This window comes from Drosophila sulfurigaster, chromosome X (genome assembly GCF_023558435.1).
Source record: "Drosophila sulfurigaster albostrigata strain 15112-1811.04 chromosome X, ASM2355843v2, whole genome shotgun sequence".
NCBI classification, from domain to species: domain Eukaryota; kingdom Metazoa; phylum Arthropoda; class Insecta; order Diptera; family Drosophilidae; genus Drosophila; species Drosophila sulfurigaster.
The window spans coordinates 3,387,596-3,414,042 of record NC_084885.1 but is presented as its reverse complement, the minus strand read 5'-3'; the positions used below and the strand labels follow the sequence as shown (position 1 = coordinate 3,414,042).

At 35.8% G+C, this 26,447-nt stretch overlaps 1 protein-coding gene across 1 annotated transcript; it reads left to right on the top strand.

Annotated features, from left to right (window-relative positions):
- Positions 1 to 8,647: 8,647 nt before the first annotated feature.
- Positions 8,648 to 11,358, top strand: LOC133848293 (glycoprotein-N-acetylgalactosamine 3-beta-galactosyltransferase 1). The gene is made up of 4 exons (XM_062283793.1): positions 8,648 to 9,245; positions 10,495 to 10,603; positions 10,732 to 11,013; positions 11,084 to 11,358. The coding sequence occupies exons 1-4, from the start codon at positions 8,683 to 8,685 to the stop codon at positions 11,261 to 11,263; spliced, it is 1,134 nt and encodes a 377-aa protein (XP_062139777.1). The 5' UTR covers positions 8,648 to 8,682; the 3' UTR covers positions 11,264 to 11,358.
- Positions 11,359 to 26,447: the final 15,089 nt, after the last annotated feature.

Here is a 26,447-nt window from a genome sequence, read left to right as displayed (position 1 = left end):
GAATTGTTGTGCAACAGGACAACGTCGCATCATCGCATCATCGCATCATCAGATCATCATCGTCACATCCCAGACACATCACATGATTCCATATTTATATAATATACATTTCCTGTGTCAACAAAATCCAATACTATTGATTTATTTACGGAAATTCTCCAGTTAAAGTGGTCAAGTTAAAGCCGATAAAATGGTAAATTTAAATGAGTGAATTTATTTACTTTCTCATTGAATGAACTCTTAGAACATTTTCTGCTTTAATTTTTAATGATAATGTTAATTTTGCAATACAATATTTTAACAAATGTTGCCAATGATTTTAAAAAACTTCAACCTTAAGGTGCAAAAAAATTTATTATGATTTCATTTTTAATTATATATTTCTTGGATTCAACACCAAATAAGGTCCCTAGACAATATATACAAAACTATTTTCTAGTTAAAGTGGTCAAATTAAAGCTGTTAAAAGAAGAAACATTAATGGGAGAATCAATTTATTTTTAATGTTCATTTTGCAATAAAAATTGTTGATGAAATATTGCCAATTATTTTAAAAGACGGACGGACAGACGGACAAACGGATATGGCTAAATCATCTTGGCTGTTGACGCTGATTAAGAATAACATATATATATTCTTTTTGGGGTCGGATATTCCTCCTTGTCTCTCACAAAGTTATAATACTCTTCTATAATATAAAAAGTTCTTAAATTCTTCAATTAAGAATTTGGCTCTCATTTTTAAACTTTTAAACGTCGTTGATACTTTGAAGAACATTTCGTCCTAAAAGTAAGAAAATTTAAGAATGAATTCTTCTAGAAATATTCTAAATGGTATTAACTTAAGAAATTTATTCTGCGTGTATTAAATATATCACATAATTAAACGTTTCACAAAGTTTCTCATTTATGCTTGCAGCAACATAAAGCAAATGACTAACAAAATAAATGTGCAACAATTTGTGAAACTTGCTTCAGCAAAATGCGGTAGTAAATTATTTAGCTCTTAATTGTCTTTTAATTAAAGACTTGAGCTTATTGCCGCATCAACTTTTCAATTGTTGACAGAGGCTTTAAATGAACAGCCGCAAATGTGAAGAATTTATTGCCTAACTTTGATAATAGTCCTAATTGATTGGCCTTCAAGTGGCTGCAATTAATGCAAAATTCTTTGAATGCTCAGCATTCACATGAAGTTGCCATTCATTTTTTTTTTTAATTTTGGCATTTAATTTCTCTAATTATGAATTGCATCTTCAGAGAACGAATGAACTTGAGTTTAACTTAAAGATGTGTCGAGCTTTTTATTTTTAAATGCTGCATTCAATTGTACTATTGTGAAAAAACTGAGCAGAAAAGCAATAAATGAGATTTAGAATTTTTTATTTATTTTTCAGACTACATTTTTATTGAAACAATTTCGTAATCGATATTTTTCAACTTAAAATTTTATTATTATAAGTGATAATTTCAGATACAGAAAATAAAATAAATGCATATTTAAAAAAATTGTTTGATGTTTATTTTTTATTTACTTTAACTATTTTGTAATACATTTATTTGAATTAAAGTAAATAATTTGCAAGATAATAAAAACAAAATTCAATAGATTGCAAACGATTAATGGTCAGTATTTTTCCTAATTAAAAATAATTTTTAAAATGGACATTTTCTAATACAGTAAAGAAATAAAAAGTACAAAAAACTATTTTTTGTGTATTAATTGTAAAATATTTTGTACAAGTTATTTTTAAGTTTAACATTTTCTTATTATGAATTGTGTCTTCATAGATAACTTATAAGCAAAATGTTTTAGTATTTTTTCAGTATATATTTAGAATATATTTTGCAAAATTCAGGAATAGAAAATAAACAAATATATGCAATAAACAAAATTTTGTAGTATTTTTTGCGTATAGTATATTTTTGTATATTTTATACTACATATACAAAAACATTTAAGCATTTTAGTATATATTTAGTATATTTTTCGTCTTTTTTAGTTAATTACTTAAACTATTCTATAATAAATTTTGCTTTTAAAGATCTATTTTCCAGATTTACACATTCACTGTTGCTATTTTGTAGTGTGTTAGAAATACTGCAATTAAATATACAATTTGCGTTCTAATAAATTCGTGGGAATATTTTAAATTCAATAAAAATAACTATCGCCAATTCTGTGCTAGCTGAAAATATTTGTTTAGCTGTGTTTGATTGATAGCTGAATTTATTGTTGGGTGGCTTTTAATGCGAAATTGAATTGCATTCATTGTCGTCCGTGTGGTCGCCTTTGGACAATGAAATCTGTGCGCTTCACCTGAACACATGGCCAGCTAGGTAAGTTGGCTGACGTTTTTGCCTTCTTGGCTCAAATGCCAATTTCTCTTCAACCATAAAAAAGTGGCTTTCATTCTTTGGACTGTTGAATTAAAATCGAAATCATAACATGTCAACACATTCACATTTTGTAATGCAGCAAACTAACCAAAAATAATAAAAGCCAGCTGGCGGTCAGTATAAAATGGTCGAGTGGTGATTGAAGGGGGATGGGGAGGGGGGAGGGATGAGGGATGAGAGACAAGGACAAACAGAGCTAAAAATGCAAATGCAAATGAATGAAGAAGTAAGAGGAGAAGGAGGCATTGGACACATTTTAGACGTATCTGACTGAACAGGTGTGCCAGTTGCTGTTTGCCACACACATAAAAACTATGCAAAGAACAGCTTCCCCCTCTCTCTTTCCCCCTTTCTCTACAGTTCGCTCTCTCGGTTTCTGTGTTTGTTGGCGGTATAAAAACATAATAACAAAGTTGGCGCGTTGCTTTTATTGCCTCTTGGTTGCGTTTGGGTTTGTGGCAGTAAAAACTATTTACACACATCCAGCACACCTACAAGCACACACACACACCTAGAGAGACACACACACACACACATTGGTAGTGCACCAGAAGGGAGACACCAAGAGCATAATGTTTACAAACAAAATGCCAATGGACACAGATGCCATGGAGTGTTGTCATATCACTGCTAAAGTTACCGCATGGCGCTGAAAAGTATGCAACGTCGACACAGGCAGTTGTGGCAGGGGCAGGGGCAGGGGCAGGGGCAGCAACTGTGCTGTGGCAGTCGACAGTCTCGACTGTAGTTGGCATTGTGGCTGCAGCAAAGGCGCATTGCCTGTTAGCGTTTTCATTTCAAATTCAAATGCTGTTTGCATAAAAAACGAGGCAAAGACGTCACGTTCTGCTGCCTGCTTCCTATGCCCCATACTGCCACTTGCCACATGCCACACGCCACACGCCAGACAGCAGACACTGCTAACTGCTGTCCCACTGTGCGGTGGTCCAAAAAATTATTATGAGTGACTGAGGTGCCCGAACAGACTGACAGACGGACAGAAAGAAAGAGAGCGGGAGAGAGAGAAACGGACAAATACTCTTTCTAAAACATGTCAAGTGACAATAACAACAAAGCGCTGAAGTAGCAATGACAATGCAGTGGACAAGCGATGAAGAGGGGAAGGCAAGGAAGAGGGGGATAACGGAAAGCAACGGTCTTCGGCCTTTGGCATTGCACTATTGTTTGCTAAGTCGTTGGCCGCCAGAGGGCGCTGCATGGTCGCGAGTCAAAATCGAAAATGAAGCTGGAATTGCCAAAGATGCGATTTTGGGGGGTAACACAACAGCTGTCATCGACGAGAGAGAAAGAGGTAGAATGAGAAAGAGAAAGAGAAAGAGAGAGACAGAGAAAGCGAATGTGTGTGTGTGTCTGTGTGTCCGTTGCATGTCCTGTGTCTGTGTTTGGTTAAATGGATTGTTTACTTTGATTACAAAAATATGGCAAATGTTTGCACGTTTGATGTCTCACTGCATATGTGTGTGTGTGTTTGTTTGTGTCAGTGTGTTTGTCTGACTTTCTGCCAGCTAGAGATGGGCAAACAACGTGGCATAATTGCTTAAACTATCGGCAAAATCATCGCTTACGAATATTACCTAAGTATCAATGTTTTTCTTTTTTAGGTTATCAATAATACCAAGAGTCCATTTAGAATATTTAAAATTTATTTGATATGAAATTAATATAAGATACGAACATTCAATTTATTTCTTAGGAACTGTCATAAAATGCTGAATTATGAACAGTTATGAATTATGAAATTATTTGACATAAATTATATGCAAACATATAAATAAATTGTGGCTATAAATCTACTAAATTGCTATTAACTTAAAGCTTACAAAATAGTTGTAATGCTGTTACACAATATTTTAATATAAATGAAAGTACATTTTTCTTGTTTTCTTTTTCAAACTGTCAAATGAAAAAATTCAATTAAATTAATAAATGTATTTGGATGCTTCTCTCTTTTAATCCGAAGCTACAAGTATTAATAATTCATTTTGTTTTCTTTAAACTGTGAAATAGATATATTGGAGAGAGATTGCTAAAAAAGATACCACTTATAAAGAGATGTTAAATTTTGGATTATTTTTCGCATTATTTCGATGCTGCTCTGAAACTATATACAACATAATTCTAAGTTACACATATTAATTAATAATAGTAATTGAATTTTTAGAGCTGCAAATAAGTGGAAAAAATACTTTTTAAAAATGTAAATGAACATTGACTAATTCACATCATTGTAATGATAATACTATTTAAATAGAGATTTTAAGTATGCCACAATAGTTGCAAATCTTGTAGAACCAATCGCTTGCTATAAATCTGATTATGCTTGATCACGATGCCAACTCTAGTGGACTAACTGCAGTGCCAACGCCACTCAAACACAGTGCAAAAGAAATGGCAAAGGGACAGTGATGAAGAGGAGTGTAAAGAGGAAGGACCATAGAGGAAGTGGGGGGGAAGAGTGAAGGGAAAGACAAATGCCGTTTGATGCTGCGCGCTTGTAAAATCTGAAAGCTAACATTATTGCAAAAAATCTGCTGTTATACATTTGACTTTGGTTTATTTTTATGAATTTTCTGTGCAGTCGCCAGACACGACGACAGACACGGCAGACAAGCTCCCCAATCTCTTTCTCTCTCGCTCTCTCCCTCAATCGAGAGGTAACCCAAAATGGTTTCCCTCTTTTTGTCCACATATTTCGTTTCTGTTTTTTTTTTTGTGTGGAGGGGGATTTAACTGTAGGGCAGGTGGTTGGAATAACAACAAAGGATTGAGAATTGAACGCAGAGAGGATATTCAACTGGACTGAGTGTATTTTTTAGTTGATTGTTGAATGGCGAACGCCGCAGTGTTCGAATTGAATACTTTATGACCTGTTTCAAATGCCTCACGGAGAAATTGTTGAAAGAAATATCAATACGCTAAATGAAGTTAAAGATAAGAAGCTAAGCGGAAGACAGACTTTGAGAACTTGCTGATAACTTGGTGGAAGTTGCAGCAAGATAAAATTGAGAGGAAAGAGATAACAAAACATTTATCGGAAACAATATTTTTAGCAGACACTTTCTTCATTCGAAAAGGAACTCTTCTGCTATTTATTTCATGAATCCAGTTCAAAGTGTTAAATTTATCATGCCATCAGTGTAATTAGTGTCTGTTCATATATTTGCATTGCATTGCAAAGTTAATCTACAAAATACGAGAAAAAAAGAGGTGCAAACAATGAGTTCCTTTTGCATATATGCAAATTGCATTGACCACGCCCACTTTGCCAAATAGTTTTAAATGCCTCAACTAAGCGCTCTATTTGCCTATGCATAAATGTATATACACACACACACACATTTTTTTCTTTCCATTTTTCGCCTAGCACATTTTATTTTATTAATGCGAATTTGTTTTCGAGATTGGGGGGAGAGAGATAGAGGGGAGCGAAGTGGATCTGAGGATGTGCCCAGGACGCTATTATTGCAGCTATTTGTTAGCACACGAGTTGCCCGAGCGACAGGCGTCCCAGTGTGTGTGTGTGTGTGTGGGGGGCGGGGGGCAGGGGGACCAAAAGGGGCCTCTAGAGGTTGGATAACGGGGCGTATGCGCTATATGCTCGTATAATTATTCTCGCGCTCGGCGGTCCGCCCAGAGACGACGACCACATGTCGCTCATGATTAATTGAAAGATTCTCTCAACTGTTTCGGTTTTGTTTGTCCTTTCATTTTTTTTCTTCTCCCTCTCTATATCATTTGTGTTTTTTTTCCTTTTATTTTGTATGTGTTGCTGGAGTTCGTGTGGCGTTTTGATAAATTGAAACAGCCTTCAAATTTCAACAAATTTCTACGATTGCCGAGCGGTTTGCATGGCGAATGTCAACATCAAGGACCGTCAGCCATAACTATGGCACACTGTGACAGCAACAGCGACAGGGACAGCGACAGCTGCTGGACAGGATTAGCATATGGAAAGCGCGGGCCAATGAACTTTTCACGACCTCTGACAATATCAATCAGTCACAAACTAGTCGCATTCAAAGTTTCCTTGGGCAGTAAAATATTTGCGTATTATTTAAATTAATTGCTCTCGTTGTAACTAGCTATAAATGATTGCAGCAAATTAATTTCGCAAAGATAAGCTTTATATTTTTTTTTACTATTCTGTGGAAGCTTACAAAATTTCAATTCTCTTAAATTCGAAACTTTTAGACATTACAACTATGTACATTTTTTGACAATATTTATGTGATCTTTGAAGAGTATTTAAAAAAATCACTTTAACTTTCATTTACCTATTTTAGTAAGATACAAAATTAAAATATATTTTTTACACTAAAGAATTATGCAGCAGTTTAAATTTGTGAGCAATCGAAGTAGTTTTCATTTCTAGTCTAGTTGATTTAGTTATGTGTGTTTCGATTAAATTAATTTTAACTATTTGCAATAAGCTTTAGTTAAGAATGCTTACAATTTTATATTTATATCCGATACTCATAGAGTAGAAGGGTGTTATAACTTTGTACCTGCAGGAAATATACGTTACAGGCATAAAGAGGCATCTCCGATCCTATAAAATGTATATATTCTTGATCAGCGTCAAGAGTCGAGATGATATAGCCATCTGTCTATCCGTCTGTCCGTCCGTCCGTATGAACATCTAGATCTCAGAGCTAAAGGAGATTGAGATTTAATTTTTTTTTCGACACGCAGATCATGTTTGTTTCAAATTGTTGTCACGCCTTCTTCCGCCCCCGCAAATCGACAAAAATGGAATTTCGGCAAATACACTAATAACTACTGTATTTATGGTTGCGATCGGATAAAAAAAAGTAGAAGTTATTTAAGATATTCTTTTGTATGGAAAAACGTTAACTTTTTACGGGTCTTATTTGCTTTGAACTGACAGTCTATTATTTTTTGTGCTCTATAGTATATTTTCAATAAAGTATTATATCAGAATACCAAATTTAGCCTTTTGGATATTTTTGCACTGCTTTGCTCTTACTCAACATGTTGCGAGTATCTCACAGTCGATCACACACGACTGTAGCTTTATTACTTGTTTTAATGTAGTACTTCTATTGTATATTGTTAGTTTTTTTGCGTTATATTAATTTTGGTGTATTTTAAGTTGTTTTGATTTTATTAAAAATGGGTAGCGGGTATCTCACAGTCGAGTAAACGCAACTGAAGCTTTCTCCCTTGTTTTTTATTAAAATTGAAAAAATGTTAAATCTACTTTTTATACCCGCTACCCATAGAGTAGAAGGGTATTATAACTTTGTGCCGACAGGAAATGTATGTACCAGGTAGAAGGAGGCATCTCCGCCCCTATAAAGTATATATATTCTTGATCAGCGTCAACAGCCGAGACGATATAGCCATGTCCGTCTGTCCGTCTGTGTGTCTGTCCGTCTGTCCGTATGAAACACTGGATCTCAGAGACTATAAGAGATAGAGCTATAATTTTTTTTCGACAGCATTATGTTATGTTTGCACGCAGATCAAGTTTGTTTCAAATTTTTGCCACGCCCACTTCCGCCTTGCGAATTTTGGTATATACTATAACTACTATAGTAGTTATAATTCCTGAAAATTTGGTTGCGATCAGATAAAAATTGTGGAAGTTATTAAAGAAATACTTTCGTATGGGCAAAAACGCCTACTTACTAGGGCTCTTAGTTATATATATATTTTTAGTATATATGTATTTTTGGTATATTTTGATAAAATACCGCAATGTTTCGCTTTTATTAAAGAAATACTTTCTATGTATTAGGGCTCTTAGTTGCTTTGGCCGACAATCTGGAATATTGTGCCGTCTATGGTAAATAAATGTGGTATTATATCGATATACCAAATGCAACATTTGGTATATTTTTTAGTATATATGTATTTTTGGGTATATTTTGATAAAATACCGCAATGTTTTGCTTTTATTAAAAATGGGTAGCGGGCACACTCGACTGTATCTTTCTTACTTGTAAATCTAGATTTTTATCTCTCATGTGTAGAAGTGATTGTTAACAACTTTGTTTTGTATGGTAACTAAAGATGTGTTTGCTTGAACACTTAACACATTTATCAGCAGTTGAAAGTGAATTGCTTTCGTTGATAAAGAAAATTTAAGTATGCTGTTTGGCCGAAGAATGTTTTTTTATCTTGGTTCCTGTTGAGATTCCGAACAAGTTGAATACTAATTGCTCACTTGGAAATTAGGAAAAAAGATGTGGTGACACCATAAATGCATTAGCTGTGCCCTAGCTTCCGTAGTTTTGCAATGTCCGCGCACCACATCACATTCGAGGTGGAACCTCAAGAGCAGCAGCAACAGCAGCAGCAGCAGCTGGGTCATTTGGCCAAGAAACGCGATGATCTGCAGGTGTTTCTCCTCGGCTCGAGGCCGAGTGTGTATCGGCTGTCGAGGCGCCACTTCCTGCTGACGGCGTTGCTTTGTGGCACAGCGTTGATTCTGCTCTATGCCTACGGCGATGTAGTGATGCTGACCGCATTGAGGATGCGGGAGAATAGTGGTCAGGACAATCAGGTGACTAACGAACCGCTGGCCACGCAACTGGAGCGTGAAGTGCGTGTCGCCTGCTTTGTCCTGACTACGCCCCAGTATCACAAGTCTCGGGCGGTGCACATACAGCGCACGTGGGGCAAACGTTGCAACAAGATCTACTTTATGACCTCGCAACCGGACGACGAGCTCGAGACCATCATTCTAACCAAGACAGACAAATACGAGGTGCTGTGGGGCAAAACGAAGGAGTCCTTCACCTACCTCTATGAGCACAAGCGCCACGAGTTCGATTGGTTCATGAAAGCCGACGACGATACGTAAGTTAATTTCCCTTTTATTTTTGTTTGTGGAAAAAGTGAAAAATTCGATCAAATTTTCTTTATTTTGAATTGGTTATTTTTTAGTAATTGTTTATTTAATTAAATTTTTATTTATCTTTTTACTTTGTAATATATTTATTTATTTTAATTTGTTTACTCACTTATGGTTTTATGTATTTCATTTTTATGTTTATGTATTTATTTTGTAATTTATTTATTTACTTAGTTTTTCTTTATAAATTTTTATGTTCATTAATGTGGTAGTTATCTTAGAACTATATATAAACTATACTTTTCGACTACAGGACGACAATTGTATTTGCTGAGAAACAAAAAATATATTTCAGGACAAAGTGAACTTATTGCGAACGAATTATACTATATATTGTTTGGTTTAAGACTTCTTTATAAGTAAAGATTATGATCTTTGGAATAAGTATCGATTATAAGTGAATAGTTTATACAGAAGAAAAGGAACAAATTCTTAAAACACAGAACAATAGTGAAAAATGCCAAATACTCAAAATAATTCCAAAAGTACTAGATTTTGGTTTCAAAATTGTGGAATCCATCGAAAATCCGCTAATGTTTTTATCTAGCTTTGAGTATTTTCGTTCATAGCTCACTAAGTTGAGTTGTCGCAAACAATTATTCATTGTTGTTCTTTAAAGAGGGAGGTCCTGGTCCTGATGAGTATTTCGTAGGAATTAACAACATTCAACTGAGCGCTAATTAAATAATAAAATGGCAAAATGAAAAAATAGTAAAAAGAAATAATAAAAAAAATGTAATGCAATACTTTTTTGATTTCATTATAATACGATTTTTGCGTTTAAAACTATACGATTTTTTCCTCTTTATCAACTGTGCTTCAAATAAAGATGTGTTTTTTAACATTGAGATTTTTAGACCAAAATTCTTAGTACTAAGATGAATTTCTTGATTTTAGAACTCTTTTTTTCCGGAGTAGATAAATTTAAATAATTTATCTCTTTTTGAAATATATCATCTTTTCTTACGAAAAATATATTTACCGAACCCTAGTATATCTTGAAAAGTTACTTATTTCTAATTTATTACTTATTTCAATAAAAAATTTATTTAAGATTTTTTTTTCTTGCTATTTGCTTTAAGGGTAAAAGTAGAACAATTAAATGGTACCGAAACAGAATTAACAAAATAAAATTTTTTGGGGTCTTTGACAAATTTTTAGAAATTTTTTTATTATTCATATTTACAATTTCAGATATGTTTTTGTAGAGAACTTGCGTCATATGCTTTATCCTTATTCGCCTGATGAGCCCATTTATTTTGGCTTCAACTACAAGCTTTTCAATGTAGAAGCGAAGAATGCGGTAAGTTGACAATTCATTGCGAGCTCTTCTCGTATTGCGATCAACAACAACCACTTTCTCCCTCTCCCCTCCCTCTTCCTCTCTCTCTCTTTCTATATCTTTTACCTCCGTGAATATTTCTCTCTCAGAGCTACATGTCAGGTGGCAGCGGTTATGTGCTCAGTCGAGAGGCGTTGCGTTTGTTTGTGCATGGATTGAATGACAGCAGCAAGTGCCGGCCAGAGGATGATTCTGCCGAGGATGTGGAGGCCGGAGCTTGTCTCTTTAAAACGAATGTGGCCGCCGGCGATTCACGCGACGACAAATTGCGTAATCGATTCTATCCCATGATGCCATATTCAAGCTTAATGTCAAAGTACAATGGAATGGATTTCTGGCTTTTTAAATATGCCTATTATAATCCACGTGCAGTGAGTCCCAATTTAATCTTCATTCTCTCTTTTTTTAGTCTACTTATTTGTTTTATTCCCTCTACACTAGTGTATGGACTGTCTCTCCGAGTATCCGGTGGCCTTTCATTACGTTGAGCCTCGGGAGCTTTATTCCTTCAATTATCTCAGCTATATGTTTGATTTATTTGGGCGACAGCCCACTGTTGAGCATCTTCCAGCGAGGATTCCACTCGGTCAAGTCATCATTCCTCCCTCGGACAATAGATAATATTGTACAAATCTTTATGTTTTTTTTCTTTCTTTACATTTTAGATTTATTTATTACAAAACTAATTAAATTAATATAGAACTTTTTACTATAGAAGATAATAAAGTTAAGGAGTTATTGAAAATGCAGATTTCAGCTTCCTTGCGCTTACCGATTTGGCTTTGCAATGATAGATTAGTCCATCAACAAATAAGTGGGTGAACCAAAGAACTTTCGGTCTATAAAAGAAAAAAAAGCACAAATAAAGTTTTTATAGCAATTGAAACTATCTTGTACAAAAAGTTCAGCCTCCAAGATCTTACCGAGTGGACATTGCTTTAATGAGTTAGTTAGTCAGTAAATAAGTCAGTAAATACAAAGAAACTACTACAAAGACTATTAACTATAAAATAGGTATGAAAAAAGTTTAGGAGATGTTAAAATTATTTTGCTTATGAATTCCAGCCTCCTAGCTCTTACCGAATAGGCTGTGCGTTATTATTTTAGTCAAAGATTGAGCAATTAAAGACAAAAAACGTATTTTATTTATATATAAAAAAAACTCAAATAAAATTGATGAAGAATAAAATATTTTATATTTGGTTTGTCAGTGATTGAGAGAGAGAAAATAAAAACTTCAAGTCTATTAAATAAAAAAGCAACACAAAAAAAAGTTTAGTAGTTGTTTAAATATTACTTTATATAAATATCAGTCTTATAGATCTAACTGATTAGTTAAGATTAGTTTACTGAATAAAGTATAGTAAATGAAATCAAGGAACTTTAAATCTATTAAGTAAAAAAAAATACAAATAAATTTAAGGCAATATTGAATATATCTTTTACTAATACTTTAGCCTCCCAGTTTTATCTGTGGATTGATAGTTTAGTTTGTCAGTGAATGAGTAGGGAAATACAAAAAGCTTTGTATCTGAAAAAGAATTCAAATAAAGTTTCATATATGTTTTTATTATCTTAAATACAAATTTAAGCCTCCGATTAGACTTCGCGTTAATAGTCTGGCAATTTAATAAATTAAGTAATAACGTAATTCTTTTAAATGATGTTATTAGATACACAAATAAAGTTTGGAGGTCTTTGAAACGATCTTGTATACAAAGTTCAGCCCCCTAGCTTTTACAATTTTAGCGTTGGATTGATATTTTAGTCAATCAATTAATGAGTGAGTGAACACAAAGAAGCATATACTCAAAGATTTCTATAAAAGTATCAAAGTATTAAATAAAATTAATTGGTTGCCATTTTATTGAATAAGTCTAGAATATATTTAATACGCGATGAAAATATATAAAAGAAACAGATGAATGTATAAATGATGTAATTGTGTGTCTAAAATAACAAATCTTAAAAAATGGGCGCTTAAACAACCAATAGATAAAGTTTCTGTGGTCAGAGTCTTACTTAGCTTGTGCAGGTGGCTTCTAATTGGTGTCCAGGCAACAGGCAACAGGCAACGTGAGCCAAGCAATCAACAGCAACAGCAACAGCAAAAGCAACAGGAATAGCAGGAGGAACAATGACCCACGCTATGGGCAAATGCTGTGCACACTCTTGTAATCAAATGAGGTGAAACAAGGTGAACTCTAGCTATGCGCATGATGAAGTTGAAGCTGCCTCCTCATCGTCATAATGATCATGATGATGGCGACATGCCCTGAAGGCCGCAGAGAGACAGAAGACCAAAATAGAGGAAGAGGAAGAGAAGGAGGAGGAGGTGGACATTTGAAATTGCAAATTATGTTTTTGGCCATGGCTAAAACAGTCGACGCTGTCTCTCTGGCTCTTCGTTGGGTGCTGCTGGTTGTTGGCTGACGGTTGATGGTTGATGCCTGATGGCAGCTGACTGAAATCAAGAGCAAGTGAGAGACAGAGAGAGAGGCTGTTGGCTGTTGGCTGTTGGCAGTCGGCTGTCAACTGTCTGCGCTGGCAGGCGAGCTCTAATTATGCAAACTACCTGCTGTTACTCAATTAATCTTGATTACGTTTGTGTTATCCAAATATAATTATGTTGGTATTAATTACATTGGTCAAACCGGTGGACGGCACACTCAACACTGTAGGCCCAAAACATTGTTTCTCTCCCACTCTCTCTCTCTCTCTCTCTATCATTTCCTCGCCGTCAGTCAGTTGGCAATTTGTGCACCGGAAATTGTCTATTGCGAGAGTGGACTCGCATTCGAGCCCGAGCCTGGCACTAATGCCAACAACAATGTGCACAACAACAGCGTCAACAGCGACTGGGCAATATCCCCAGCTGAGTTTGAAGCAACTAGCCGAAGCATTAGGCCCAAAGTGTGTGGCATTAGAACGCCAACAGTGCGCGGGCTCATCATAATCAATGCCAACATTTCACGTGACTTTGACTTGGCTCTAATTGGCCAGTCGCAACATCAACTCCAGCTCCATCTCCGTCTCCGGTTTGCAAGTTTCAGTTCACGACAAAACCGCATTGAAGCCAAAGAAAAAGGAACGAGCGAATCACCTTCAGTTATTGGGCCAACTTCTGTTGCCCTATTAACCTTAATGCTGCCGTGTTGAAATTTATTAGCCATGAAACGAAACTTTCACCGATTAAGCTAAACTACACATTCAGTGGAAATGCATGTGTGAGTTTCTCTCAGCCAGCTCAGAGCAAGTACTACTTAAGCACTTAATGCTTAACGCTTAACGCTTAATATTATCTGCTTTTGATGCTTTTGCCAGCATAATAGTGGCATCATAAATCGAACAAGTTTCTTTTGCAGATCAATAAACTGGTTAAACTAAAGCTGCGCTTAAAGCAATCCAACCATGAAATTGTCTGATAGCTGATGGTAAAAGTTTTCAAGTATACAACAATAATAAACAAACATAATTTCAAGAGCTTTAATTAATTATAATAATAAAAATATAAATATAACTTTATTGTTGTAGATATTAATAAAAATATAAAATTGGGAAAAATTTTGTTTTTGTTCAATGTGTTGAATGCGACAGGGATAAATGTAAAAGTTGTTTAATTGTTAAATTGGTATATTTTGTACTCTATGGTATATTATGAATGTAATACGATATATACCAAATTAGTATTTTAGTATATTTGTTTTATGGTATTTCTGTTTTTTTTTTCCTATAAAAAAGCGGATCTCACAGTCGAGCTCACTCGATTGTACATCTCTTACTTCCATTATTTTAAATAGTAAATTTGGGTAGTATCAAAAAAGGGCCAATGAAATGCATTATTCAATCATAGGAGAAAGTATTCAATACGTATTTGTACCCACTAGGGAAGAAGGGTATTATAACATTGTTAGTAAAAATTTGGTTGTGATTAGTTACAAATTATAAAACTATTTGTTAAATAAATAATTTGGTTCTTAACCTGGTATATTTTGTCCTCTATAGTATATTATGGATGTAGGAGTATATCTATTGAATATACAAAATATAGCCATCGGTATATTTCAGTATTTTTTGGTATATTTGGCTTCTATTAAAAAATGGACAGAGGGTCTCACAGTCGAGCTCACTCGACTTTCGCCCTTTTACATCCTTTCCTGGATATTTTCAATAGTTAATATGAGAAGTATAAAATGCACCATATAAACGAGTTGTTCAATAGTGCATTGATAATTTTAAGTAAGAGTATGCAACATTAAAGAATGCAAGAAAAATTCAACCATTCATAATTCTCAATTTAAACTTGAATTTGTTTTTAAAATGTGCTTTGCTTTTTGAGTAGAGTTAACTGACAATCTTCACATTTTTATAAGACCTGCAGGCATTTATGCTTGATCTGAATCACATCTTTATTCAATATAGAAAATTGGAAAAATTTTAGATTTTTGTTCATCACCTTGCATTGATTTCAATTAGTTCATTGTTTTCCCAAGATGTGAAAGAAAAACATAAAAATTATTTCAACAAAATGTCGTGAATTGCAACTGAAGCATTGAGGTCATTGAACTGAAAACTGTGTCGAAAAGTAATAAAAAGAAAGAGTGAGATAGAGAGAGAAGAAAGAGAGAGAGAAAGAGTGCGAGATATAAATGAGAATGGCTGTTGGCTCTGTCATTTCGTCTCCTAATCGTTCAAGCCTCAATGCAGGCGATTTATTTGATTTGGCTTGAGAGACAGAGAAAAGGAAGGAGGAAAAGGCAGAAGAAAAGAGAAAGAGTTCAATTGCCTAGCTGTTGTTGGCAAGTGTATGTGTGTGTGCGTGTGTGTGTGGGCCACACAAATCATTTTCAGTTTGTACAATTTTTATGTCAACTTGTGTTTCTTGTGCCTTTTTCTTCTTCGTGCTTGCTGTGCCACTTTTGTTTAGCCGCCTCACACACACACAAACACTCAGTCGTTGATACTGACACAAACAAACACAAATAGAAATACAAACACGAACACACATGGCACACTTGCAATGCTGTTGCTCGGCTGCACTTCCGGCCTTTCGGCTGCACCACCATTGACTGTTCAACCATGCAACACAGAACACACACACACATGAACACCCACACCCACACACATATACATGCAAGTAGACACCTACACACAAAAACTCACACACGGTATCAGGTTCGTCGCCATATCCGTACAACAACGATGCAACTGGCATCAACCAGCGCTGCACAGTGGTACAGTTGAATTAAATTAAAGAACTGATTTATTTTATTATTACTAAATTGTTAAGGGATATTTATAAAAAAAAAAAAGAGTTCAGTCCAAGTTTGAGTCTATTAAATAAACATAATATATATTTTATATGTATAATTCTAGTTAAATTGTATTTTTATATTAAATATCTATTAATTTTAACTGCGCTTAACAAAAAAAAACTAGACAGCATTTCTTAACATACACTTAACATAAATTACAACTTTGTTTTGTAATATATATATTTTATTACAGTATTCGTTATTAATACTAGATTTATCATGAAATTTCTACACCTTTCTATACCAACGCCAGTCATTTTGACTATTACTAAAAAAAAAAAAAAGTTTTGAGTGTATAAATTTTGCTTGTTTCATAATGTTTCAAAAAATTCATAAAATTCACTCTGGAGCTGAAATTGAATAATAAAGGCAATACAATAATGCATAGGACTCAATAAAAAACAAATGCTTTTATCAGTGGTATACTTTTTTGTTTATCATTTATTTTAAATTTGAATATAACCAGAGTTTAATGCATATAACAAAAATTCAGTTGGTTCCTTGAGTGTAGAGTGATGCACATCGATGCTCATTTACAAATTTAATGTAAGTTTCATTTTGTCGAATTTTATTTTTAATAATTCCTAAATCAGTACAATAACTGAAAAGAAGCTATTGCTGTCAATTTTTTTTTTTTTTTTTTAATTTGGCGTATAAAATTTGCTTAATGAAGCTGACGTTTATTTCGGAAATAAGACTCGATATTCGTTTGTGATATATAGTATATAGTAATTTGTGTATTCTAATTTTGTTTTAGTTTTTAACTATAAGGATTTTTACTTTAATATAATTTGATTTATATTTATTTACCCACATATATATTTTTATTTTGTAATATTTATTTTTTATTAATAGTTTCCCAATTGAAATATATTTGTTAGCAATGTTGGGGACCCTAACTCGTAGTTTTGAATTTAACATTCAAATCAACTAAAATTGAACTTTAACTTTTCTACGCAATATTAGCACACTGTGCCGCATTGTTATTGTACACTCTAGATTGTCAGCTTTTGCAGCTTCAAGCCATTGAAAAGTTCTCAGTTGCAACTGCAAATTATGTTGCCTGGTGTGCGGACTGTTGTCGTTGTCGTTGGCGTTGGAGTTGTTGCAGTTGCAGTTGCAGCTGAAGTTGTTGCTGGCTGTGCCTGATAATGGCACACAATGTTTATTTACTTGCTTTAACAATTTTTGTTGCTGCTGTTGCTGCTGTTCATTTTGCTTTACTTTATTTTCGTCGATTGCCCCGATGGCGCCGGCACAACGTCCAAGCTTTGCAGTCTGTGTTGCATGCAACATGCTGACAATGAGACACTTGAGCATTTGGCGCCTGATTGCATGCTACACTTTTGCTGCACAGCCGGGCAACGCAGCGTGCAACAAAGACAGCAATAGCAACAACAAAAACAACAACAGCAAACACACGTAGATAGATTCATTCATTCATCTCATTCTCGCCTGCAATATTTGTCTGCTTTTTGACTTTGACTTAACTTATTTGTTGTCTCTGTGACTCTGCGTTGCACGTGAATGTGCGAGTGTGTGTGTGTGTGAGTGTGTGTGTTAAGCTCACACACATACTCGCTTGAGGTGTCCGGCATCGTCGCGACGCTACTGTTGCTGCCTCTGCTGACGTCGACTGCGACAGCGACAGCGACAGCGAAGTTGTCGTGTTGGATTTGCGTAATTTATGCTCTATTTGCCTTTCGGCTTCATTTCACTTTTTGCTACTGCCACTTTTTGCAAAGTATTTTAAGTCCCCTACCAACCCACTAGGGTGTGTCTCCACCCTCCCTTTCACTCCTCCACCCACACTCTCTGCTGTACATGAACTTATTCAGTACCTTTGCATTGCCCTTCGCTTTCAGAACGCTAAGCCGCTGAAGCAGCGGCGACAACAACGACTTTCATATCACCTGCATACAAAAACCAACTATACATACAAATTTAAAGTCTTATGTGGTTCGCATTTCTTTAAAGCTTCATGTTAGATTTTGAATCGATAAAATACTTTTATTAAACTCACAAATTCTTTTGCTAATCCTTCAGCTTTTGTTCTCCAATAATTTCACAAAAAATAAAAAGAAAAATATTAGCAAAAAAATATATATGTATTTACTACGGCCGTCGAAATTCGACTCTTATGTGGCTATTTCATGAATAAAATTTCAGCTGAATATTTGTGTTTTCTTAAAAAGCAATAAATAAGACAAAAATGTATTGTACTTTAAATAAATATCGGAATCCCTAAAGCTTACTAGTTGAGCTAAAATTTTGTCTTAGTCAGAGATTTAATTTATGTATTTTGTAATAATTATTTCCAACATAGAATTAAATTCTACGATACACGTTTTTAATTATAAGTTAAATTAAATAAAATACAAATATAATTTTGTATATTATAATACTGACGATTCTCTCTAGTTAAAATAAAATACAAAAATAATTTAGTATATTGTAATATTGAGTTCTCTGTGTAAATGGAATAAAGTACAAATATATTTATGATATTTTAATACTGACTATTTGGTTTATATGGAATAAAATATAAATATAAAATAGTATATTATAATATTACCTATACGCTTTAATTTGAATTAAATATAAATACAATATAGTATATTATAGTAATTTAGTATATTATTATACTGACTATACACTGTAGGTGAAATTAAATACAAATATTGTTACAATAACTTTTCGTTATTATAAGAATAAAATATAAATAATATTTAGTATATTATAATACTGTCCATACGCTATTATTGGAATAAAATACAATATACTAAATTATATGTTGCTGCCTTCTAAGTTGAAATCGTTTCGAGTGTAGGGGACAAAAGATTGAGCAACACAATGACTACAACAACTCGACTACTACTCTGGAGGAGGGGAAGGGGGAGGGGCAGAGGATTGGGCTTTGTTTGCTGCATTATTTTTATAACATTGCTCAATATGAGAACTCAATAAATTTGCCTTACTTTGGCGGCTGTGCGAGCCATTTCAACAGGCGATTAGTTGCCAGGTGCCCCGGTCTGCAGCTAGCTCCTGGCCAGGCTTTCCACATTGCCAACGACTTTTGCAACGTCCTCTCTGAGCTCCTCCTCTCTTTGCTACACTACGCCCCGGGCTTTGCTTGCGGTGGCGTTGGCAAGGCTTGTGCAACAGTTGAGCGCCGGGGGCAAATTGAATGGCCGGCTGTGGCACACGTGAATTCGAGCCCAGGCCAAGGACCAGAGGCAGAAGCAAAGTCACAGTCAGAGTTGGAATTAGAGTCGAAACTCGAGCCTGTTGCCCTGTGCAAAGAGGAGACTGCTCGGAGAGAGAGAAGTAGAGAGGAGAGTCTGGATCTGGGTGGCGCCCTAATAGGTTTTACATAACACACACGTCGCAAATAAATCTAAATGCAACAGCAGTGCCAGCGGCAGCGGCAGTGGCAGCGGCAGCGACAGCGACTGAGGCAGCGCCAGGAAACTTCATGAAAAATCCTTTAGCAAATAAAATTTACATAGACCACACACACACACACAGACACTCGCAGACACACACATACTCGAACACTCACGTGGACGTTTTCTTGTGAATTTATTTGAAAATTTATTGAGTTTTCGTGTTAACCATGCATAATTAAGTTTTGCCAACCCAGAGTCGAGTGCTTGGACTGGTAGCCAAAAGAAGGACACCAAGGAGCAGGAGTTTGAGGAAATGCCAGAGTTGGACTGGGGAATCTATTGGCCTGCGGCATAAGCCAAAAAGTTTTTGCATTTAAATACCCTAAGCCCCCAATGGCTACGATGTTACAGATCACTTCTCTTCTGTAGTATTTGTAAATTCCACAGTTAAGCAATTGCTGAATTATCGTTTAATTATGTTTTGTTTGTTTTATGCAAACAATGACATCAGCTGAAACTGACAGCGCAAATCGATTAGGAAATTGTCTTTCTTTTCTCTATTCGCATCCATCGAAATGTTTTGAAATGAATGGGCAATTCATTACTTTGGCTGTTTACTTATGAAATTCATTTAAATACATAAAACATGAAGCGCAGATACAATTTGAATGCATTTTACTTCTGCCTAAATCCACAAGAGATATGTTAGAGCCTTTTATTATGAATGGTAATTGGGATTAAAAGATCATTAAGCTATAAAATGAAGCTTGACTGAAGTTAAACACAAAATATGCCAATTAAGAATAAAGATAAATTACCAAATTTTAAATTATTTAAAATAATAATCAAATTAATTTTTAAAACCCATCTAGAAAGTAATTTTAATAAAATATTATTACGTTAGGATTTGGATAGTCAATGCATAAAATAAGTTAAACTAAATTAAAGAGATAATTGAGATTAAAGAGATAATTTTAATTTGCGTAAAATTAGATATTCAGATATAAAGAAAATATTAAAAAAAACATATTTTAAATCATGGAAAATAATTTAAAATTATATAAAAATATGTATATGCAAATAGTTTTGGTTGTCAATAAAAAGGAAATTTTATTAGGTATTCGTCTTGAAATAATAATTTATATTAATAGTTTTAAAAATATTACAGTTTATTTTGTATAATTCACAAACTATTTTAGATAATGACATATTATTTCATAGTTAAGTCACTCCTAAAGCATTTGCAAGTTAAGAGCTTGGTTAAATGTTAAATTAGTTATTTATTAGCAGTTAATGAGTTAGGATTCATAGCCTTTAGATATTGCAGATTTTAAGCAGCACTAATAAAAATTTAATCAAATGTGTTTATAAAATATTTAAGTTGTCTTGTTTGTTGAGAAATTCCTTTGACTATAATTATTAGTTTATTGGAAAAATGAATTTATTGTAATTATGAAGCATATATACAGCTGCAAGATTAAAAATTATATCAGTTAGAAATAATTAAATTTTATATAAATATATACGAAAAATTATCGTTGGTATATTTTAGTATTTTTGGTATATTAATTCAAAATATTTTAGGAATAATAAGGATACTCAGTAAGAAGACTTGGTATATTTTAGTATTTTTAATATATTTTAGGAATAATACTGCACTGTGCTTATATTCGAAAGAGAATAGCAGGTATCTCATAGTGGAGCACACTCGACAGTAGCTTTCTCACTTGTTTCTCAAATCTGAGTGCGGATCAATCAAGGTCAGTGGAAAGTGAATACCTTGCTCGGACCGTCAACAGGGTATATTTACTTGAGGTTCGAGCTGTTTTGCGTGTTAAGTCGCCGTGTTGTGTTTTATTCCGGAGGCGTTAAAAGATAGGCTTTGGCTTTATTTACGAGCCAGGCGGCGCCATCGATGGCATCGCTGTCGCTGTCGCAGTCGTCCCTTAATCCTCTCCTCAGTGGAGTCGCTGCCTTGACAAGTATTGGTTTAATTCACTAAATGTTGTTTATGCATCGCGATGTCGCGTTGGCAAAATGGGCAAATGGGGAAATGAAAAAGGGAAAGGGAATGGGAAAGTATAATGGGGAACGCGAACGTGAACGGCGAGAAATCAAGTTATTTGACTGCTGCTCGAATTATTATTCGTGATTGCATTTATTTGGTTTATTTCTCGCACGGAACACTCGGAACTTCATCTATAATGCAAGCAACTTTTTTTTTTCTTTCGCTGCCAGACAACCCGTCGCCCAGGCTCCACAATTTATCCAGACTCCGCCAGTTGCGACTCAACTCGACTCAACTCAACTTTTCTCGTGTGCCCTTTTTTTGCAGTTACTTAAGTGAAATGCATAAAAATCAAATAATTTTCCTGTTTTTCATTTGCCTCACTTTGCTGGCTGCTCCTTTCTCCGCTCCACTCCGTTTCGTTTCGTTTCGTTTCGTTTTTCTTTTCTTTTTTTTAATATATAAATATATACTTTGAGCCGGCTGTCTCCGAGTTGCCCCCTTCACATTCTGGCAGGCAGCATTCGAAATGTTAAAAGTAATTTCCTCGACTATAGTTGATAGCCACCGCTCCACTGCAAGAGCACTGCTTCTGGCCCTGGCCCTGGCTTTGGTCTTGGTTCTGGTCTTGGCCCTGAGACTGCACGTCACTCGACATCCTTTTGCGACGCGCTCTCACTCCTCTCCCCCCTCCCACTCTCCACCTCTCGCCCAATGCAGTCTTAAACTATGCAACACATTTTTGCAAGTAGCTTACGAGCTTGTCCCAGTTGCGTCAAGGTAATGGAATGCCATAAGGTTCCATTCCCATTCCCATTCTCAGTCCCTGTCCCTGTCCCATTTCTGTTTTGACTCACTCAAAAAGTTGCAAGTAGCAGCAGCGGCAGCAGCATAGAGTCAAGTATTGTGCACTTTGTGGCATTATGCTCATCAAGCTTCATTAAGCATTGTTATAGCAACGTTTCTATTATCCTCATGCATGCATTCTCATCAGCATACTCGTTGTTACATTTCTTAGCATATATTTATGAGCTGCATTTGGTGACTGTTTACTCTGTAATTACTTGTATTTTAATGAGCATCTGAATTACACTTATTTGCTCATGTTTGTTTAAGTACACTTTATTTAATCCATCATCTGAAAGTTTATTTTCATATACAATAAAATCGAAAATTTGTAGAGAAATTAATAATTGCATTTAAAACAAGTAAGAAAATTACACATTTTCAATATATCCATATTCTACTAATATACCAACATGATACCGAAAATATACTTAAATATACTGAAGGATATGTTTGGTATATCGATTTTCCATAAAACCATATTCTTGCAAAAATTGTATAAATAAAAATGTAATATAGTATTTTTCTTCTTTAAAACAAAAATTGTAATTATGCTTTTCAAATGAATTTAGTGTTTGTTTAATTGTAGATGCGCAAGCTGTTTTATGCGTACTTTCTGCTCAAATGATCTGATTGTAATTGCAATTTGAGAATTCACAGCATAATATAGTAGCTTGAAAATATTTTGATCGAAAGGTGTTTAAAAATTATAGTTCAGTTTGTGAACCAATGCATTTTTAATTTAGAAATCTAATTTAAAAGAGTAAGTTGCTGGTAATATTCTGTACACAAGTGTAAAAAAGTGTCTCTGAAAATTTTGTCTGTATAGATGTATGCAGACCAAGATTTTTCAATCGACAATCTAGCTTTGTCAACTATTTCACAGCTTTCTAAGTGTTTGTGTATGCTTTTAATCAACTGCTGCAAGTTTTACATTTTTACTGCTGCAGTTAGTGCAGTAATCATCAGATGGAACTCACTTAGGAAATACAATAAAACTTGGCACATGTTTTTATCAATAGAAAAAGTCACTATTTTGTTCTAAATATTTTTAAATACTTAATAGAATTGGGAAAATAGTGTAACACTTGTCAGCAACTTTTTTTTTACAAACTTCTCATTTTTATTTAAATTATTTATAATATCTTAAAGATGGATTTATGTATTGTAGTAGATTGTAGATTTTAAATTGAAATAGCTTTAAATTTGAAATGATGAACAAATACCAAGCGAATAATAAGTGTTCAAGCACGAACATGAAGATGTTACAGTCACCGAGTTAGCATAAAGCAGGCCATCCACAGGCGAGCATGTTTACGAATATGCTCGCCAACTTGTATTTCATTTGCCCACCAACTAGGGCCAACATGTTCGCGAACATCATTTGTCGCAAATTTTCAAGCAGTCAACATGTCAACGGATAACGACATATGCATATGAAAAACTGTTAAATTTAGTAATGGCCAAAGTTATGAAGACCTGAAATTCTTAACAGGAATTTTCTCTCCAGAGTCTTGGGCGCATAATAATTGATCAACCGCTTGCTGCTGATTTATGTTCGCCTGGTATTTCAAATATTGATTCGGCAGAGCGGACAGAATTGAAAGTTCCAACCCACCAGATTTGATTTGGCACTTTTAAGACTTTCGTGGCGGTTGCAAGAAGCCAACACCAGCAACAACAGCAACTATAACATCAATAATTACAATACAACTACTAATTATGTTAGACATAACGGACATTAAACATTGCGGACATAGCGGACATTGCGGACATGGCGGACATGGCGGACATTGCGGACATTGCGGACAATGCGGACATTGCGGACATGGCGGACATTGCGGACATGGCGGACATTGCGGACATGGCGGACATGGCGGACATTGCGGACATGGCGGACATAGCGGACAATGCGGACAATGCGGACATGGCGGACATAGCGGACATGGCGGACATGGCGGACATAGCGGACATGGCGGACATAGCGGACATGGCGGACATGGCGGACATTGCGGACATTGCGGACAATGCGGACATTGCGGACATTGCGGACATTGCGGACAATGCGGACATTGCGGACATTGCGGACATTGCGGACATTGCGGACATTGCGGACATTGCGGACTATGCGGACATTGCGGACATTGCGGACATTGCGGACAATGCGGACATTGCGGACATGGCGGACATGGCGGACATGGCGGACATGGCGGACATGGCGGACATTGCGGACATGGCGGACATAGCGGACATGGCGGACATGGCGGACATGGCGGACATGGCGGACATTGCTGGTAATATTCTGTACACAAGTGTAAAAAAGTGTCTCTGAAAATTTTGTCTGTATAGATGTATGCAGACCAAGATTTTTCAATCGACAATCTAGCTTTGTCAACTATTTCACAGCTTTCTAAGTGTTTGTGTATGCTTTTAATCAACTGCTGCAAGTTTTACATTTTTACTGCTGCAGTTAGTGCAGTAATCATCAGATGGAACTCACTTAGGAAATACAATAAAACTTGGCACATGTTTTTATCAATAGAAAAAGTCATTATTTTGTTCTAAATATTTTTAAATACTTAATAGAATTGGGAAAATAGTGTAACACTTGTCAGCAACTTTTTTTTTACAAACTTCTCATTTTTATTTAAATTATTTATAATATCTTAAAGATGGATTTATGTATTGTAGTAGATTGTAGATTTTAAATTGAAATAGCTTTAAATTTGAAATGATGAACAAATACCAAGCGAATAATAAGTGTTCAAGCACGAACATGAAGATGTTACAGTCACCGAGTTAGCATAAAGCAGGCCATCCACAGGCGAGCATGTTTACGAATATGCTCGCCAACTTGTATTTCATTTGCCCACCAACTAGGGCCAACATGTTCGCGAACATCATTTGTCGCAAATTTTCAAGCAGTCAACATGTCAACGGATAACGACATATGCATATGAAAAACTGTTAAATTTAGTAATGGCCAAAGTTATGAAGACCTGAAATTCTTAACAGGAATTTTCTCTCCAGAGTCTTGGGCGCATAATAATTGATCAACCGCTTGCTGCTGATTTATGTTCGCCTGGTATTTCAAATATTGATTCGGCAGAGCGGACAGAATTGAAAGTTCCAACCCACCAGATTTGATTTGGCACTTTTAAGACTTTCGTGGCGGTTGCAAGAAGCCAACACCAGCAACAACAGCAACTATAACATCAATAATTACAATACAACTACTAATTATGTTAGACATAACGGACATTAAACATTGCGGACATAGCGGACATTGCGGACATGGCGGACATGGCGGACATTGCGGACATTGCGGACAATGCGGACATTGCGGACATGGCGGACATTGCGGACATGGCGGACATTGCGGACATGGCGGACATGGCGGACATTGCGGACATGGCGGACATAGCGGACAATGCGGACAATGCGGACATGGCGGACATAGCGGACATGGCGGACATGGCGGACATAGCGGACATGGCGGACATAGCGGACATGGCGGACATGGCGGACATTGCGGACATTGCGGACAATGCGGACATTGCGGACAATGCGGACATTGCGGACATTGCGGACATTGCGGACAATGCGGACATTGCGGACATGGCGGACATTGCGGACATTGCGGACAATGCGGACATGGCGGACATAGCGGACATTGCGGACAATGCGGACATTGCGGACAATGCGGACATTGCGGACATGGCGGACAATGCGGACACGGCGGACATAGCGGACATGGCGGACATGGCGGACATAGCGGACACGGCGGACATAGCGGACATGGCGGACATGGCGGACATAGCGGACATGGCGGACATGGCGGACATTGCGGACATGGCGGACATGGCGGACATGGCGGACATGGCGGACATTGCGGACATGGCGGACATGGCGGACATGGCGGACATTGCGGACATGGCGGACATAGCGGACATAACGGACATAGCGGACATAACGGACATAGCGGACATGGCGGACATGGCGGACATGGCGGACATGGCGGACATGGCGGACATTGCGGACATGGCGGACATAGCGGACATGGCGGACATGGCGGACATGGCGGACATGGCGGACATGGCGGACATTGCTGGTAATATTCTGTACACAAGTGTAAAAAAGTGTCTCTGAAAATTTTGTCTGTATAGATGTATGCAGACCAAGATTTTTCAATCGACAATCTAGCTTTGTCAACTATTTCACAGCTTTCTAAGTGTTTGTGTATGCTT

Excerpts from the sequence above, each read along its gene's own strand:
- LOC133848293 (XM_062283793.1), top strand. The coding sequence starts at position 8,683 with ATGTCCGCGCACCACATCACATTCGAGGTGGAACCTCAAGAGCAGCAG. Across the intron at positions 9,246-10,494 it reads ATGAAAGCCGACGACGATAC|ATATGTTTTTGTAGAGAACT; the intron begins GTAAGTTAATTT and ends TTACAATTTCAG. Across the intron at positions 11,014-11,083 it reads CCTATTATAATCCACGTGCA|TGTATGGACTGTCTCTCCGA; the intron begins GTGAGTCCCAAT and ends CCTCTACACTAG.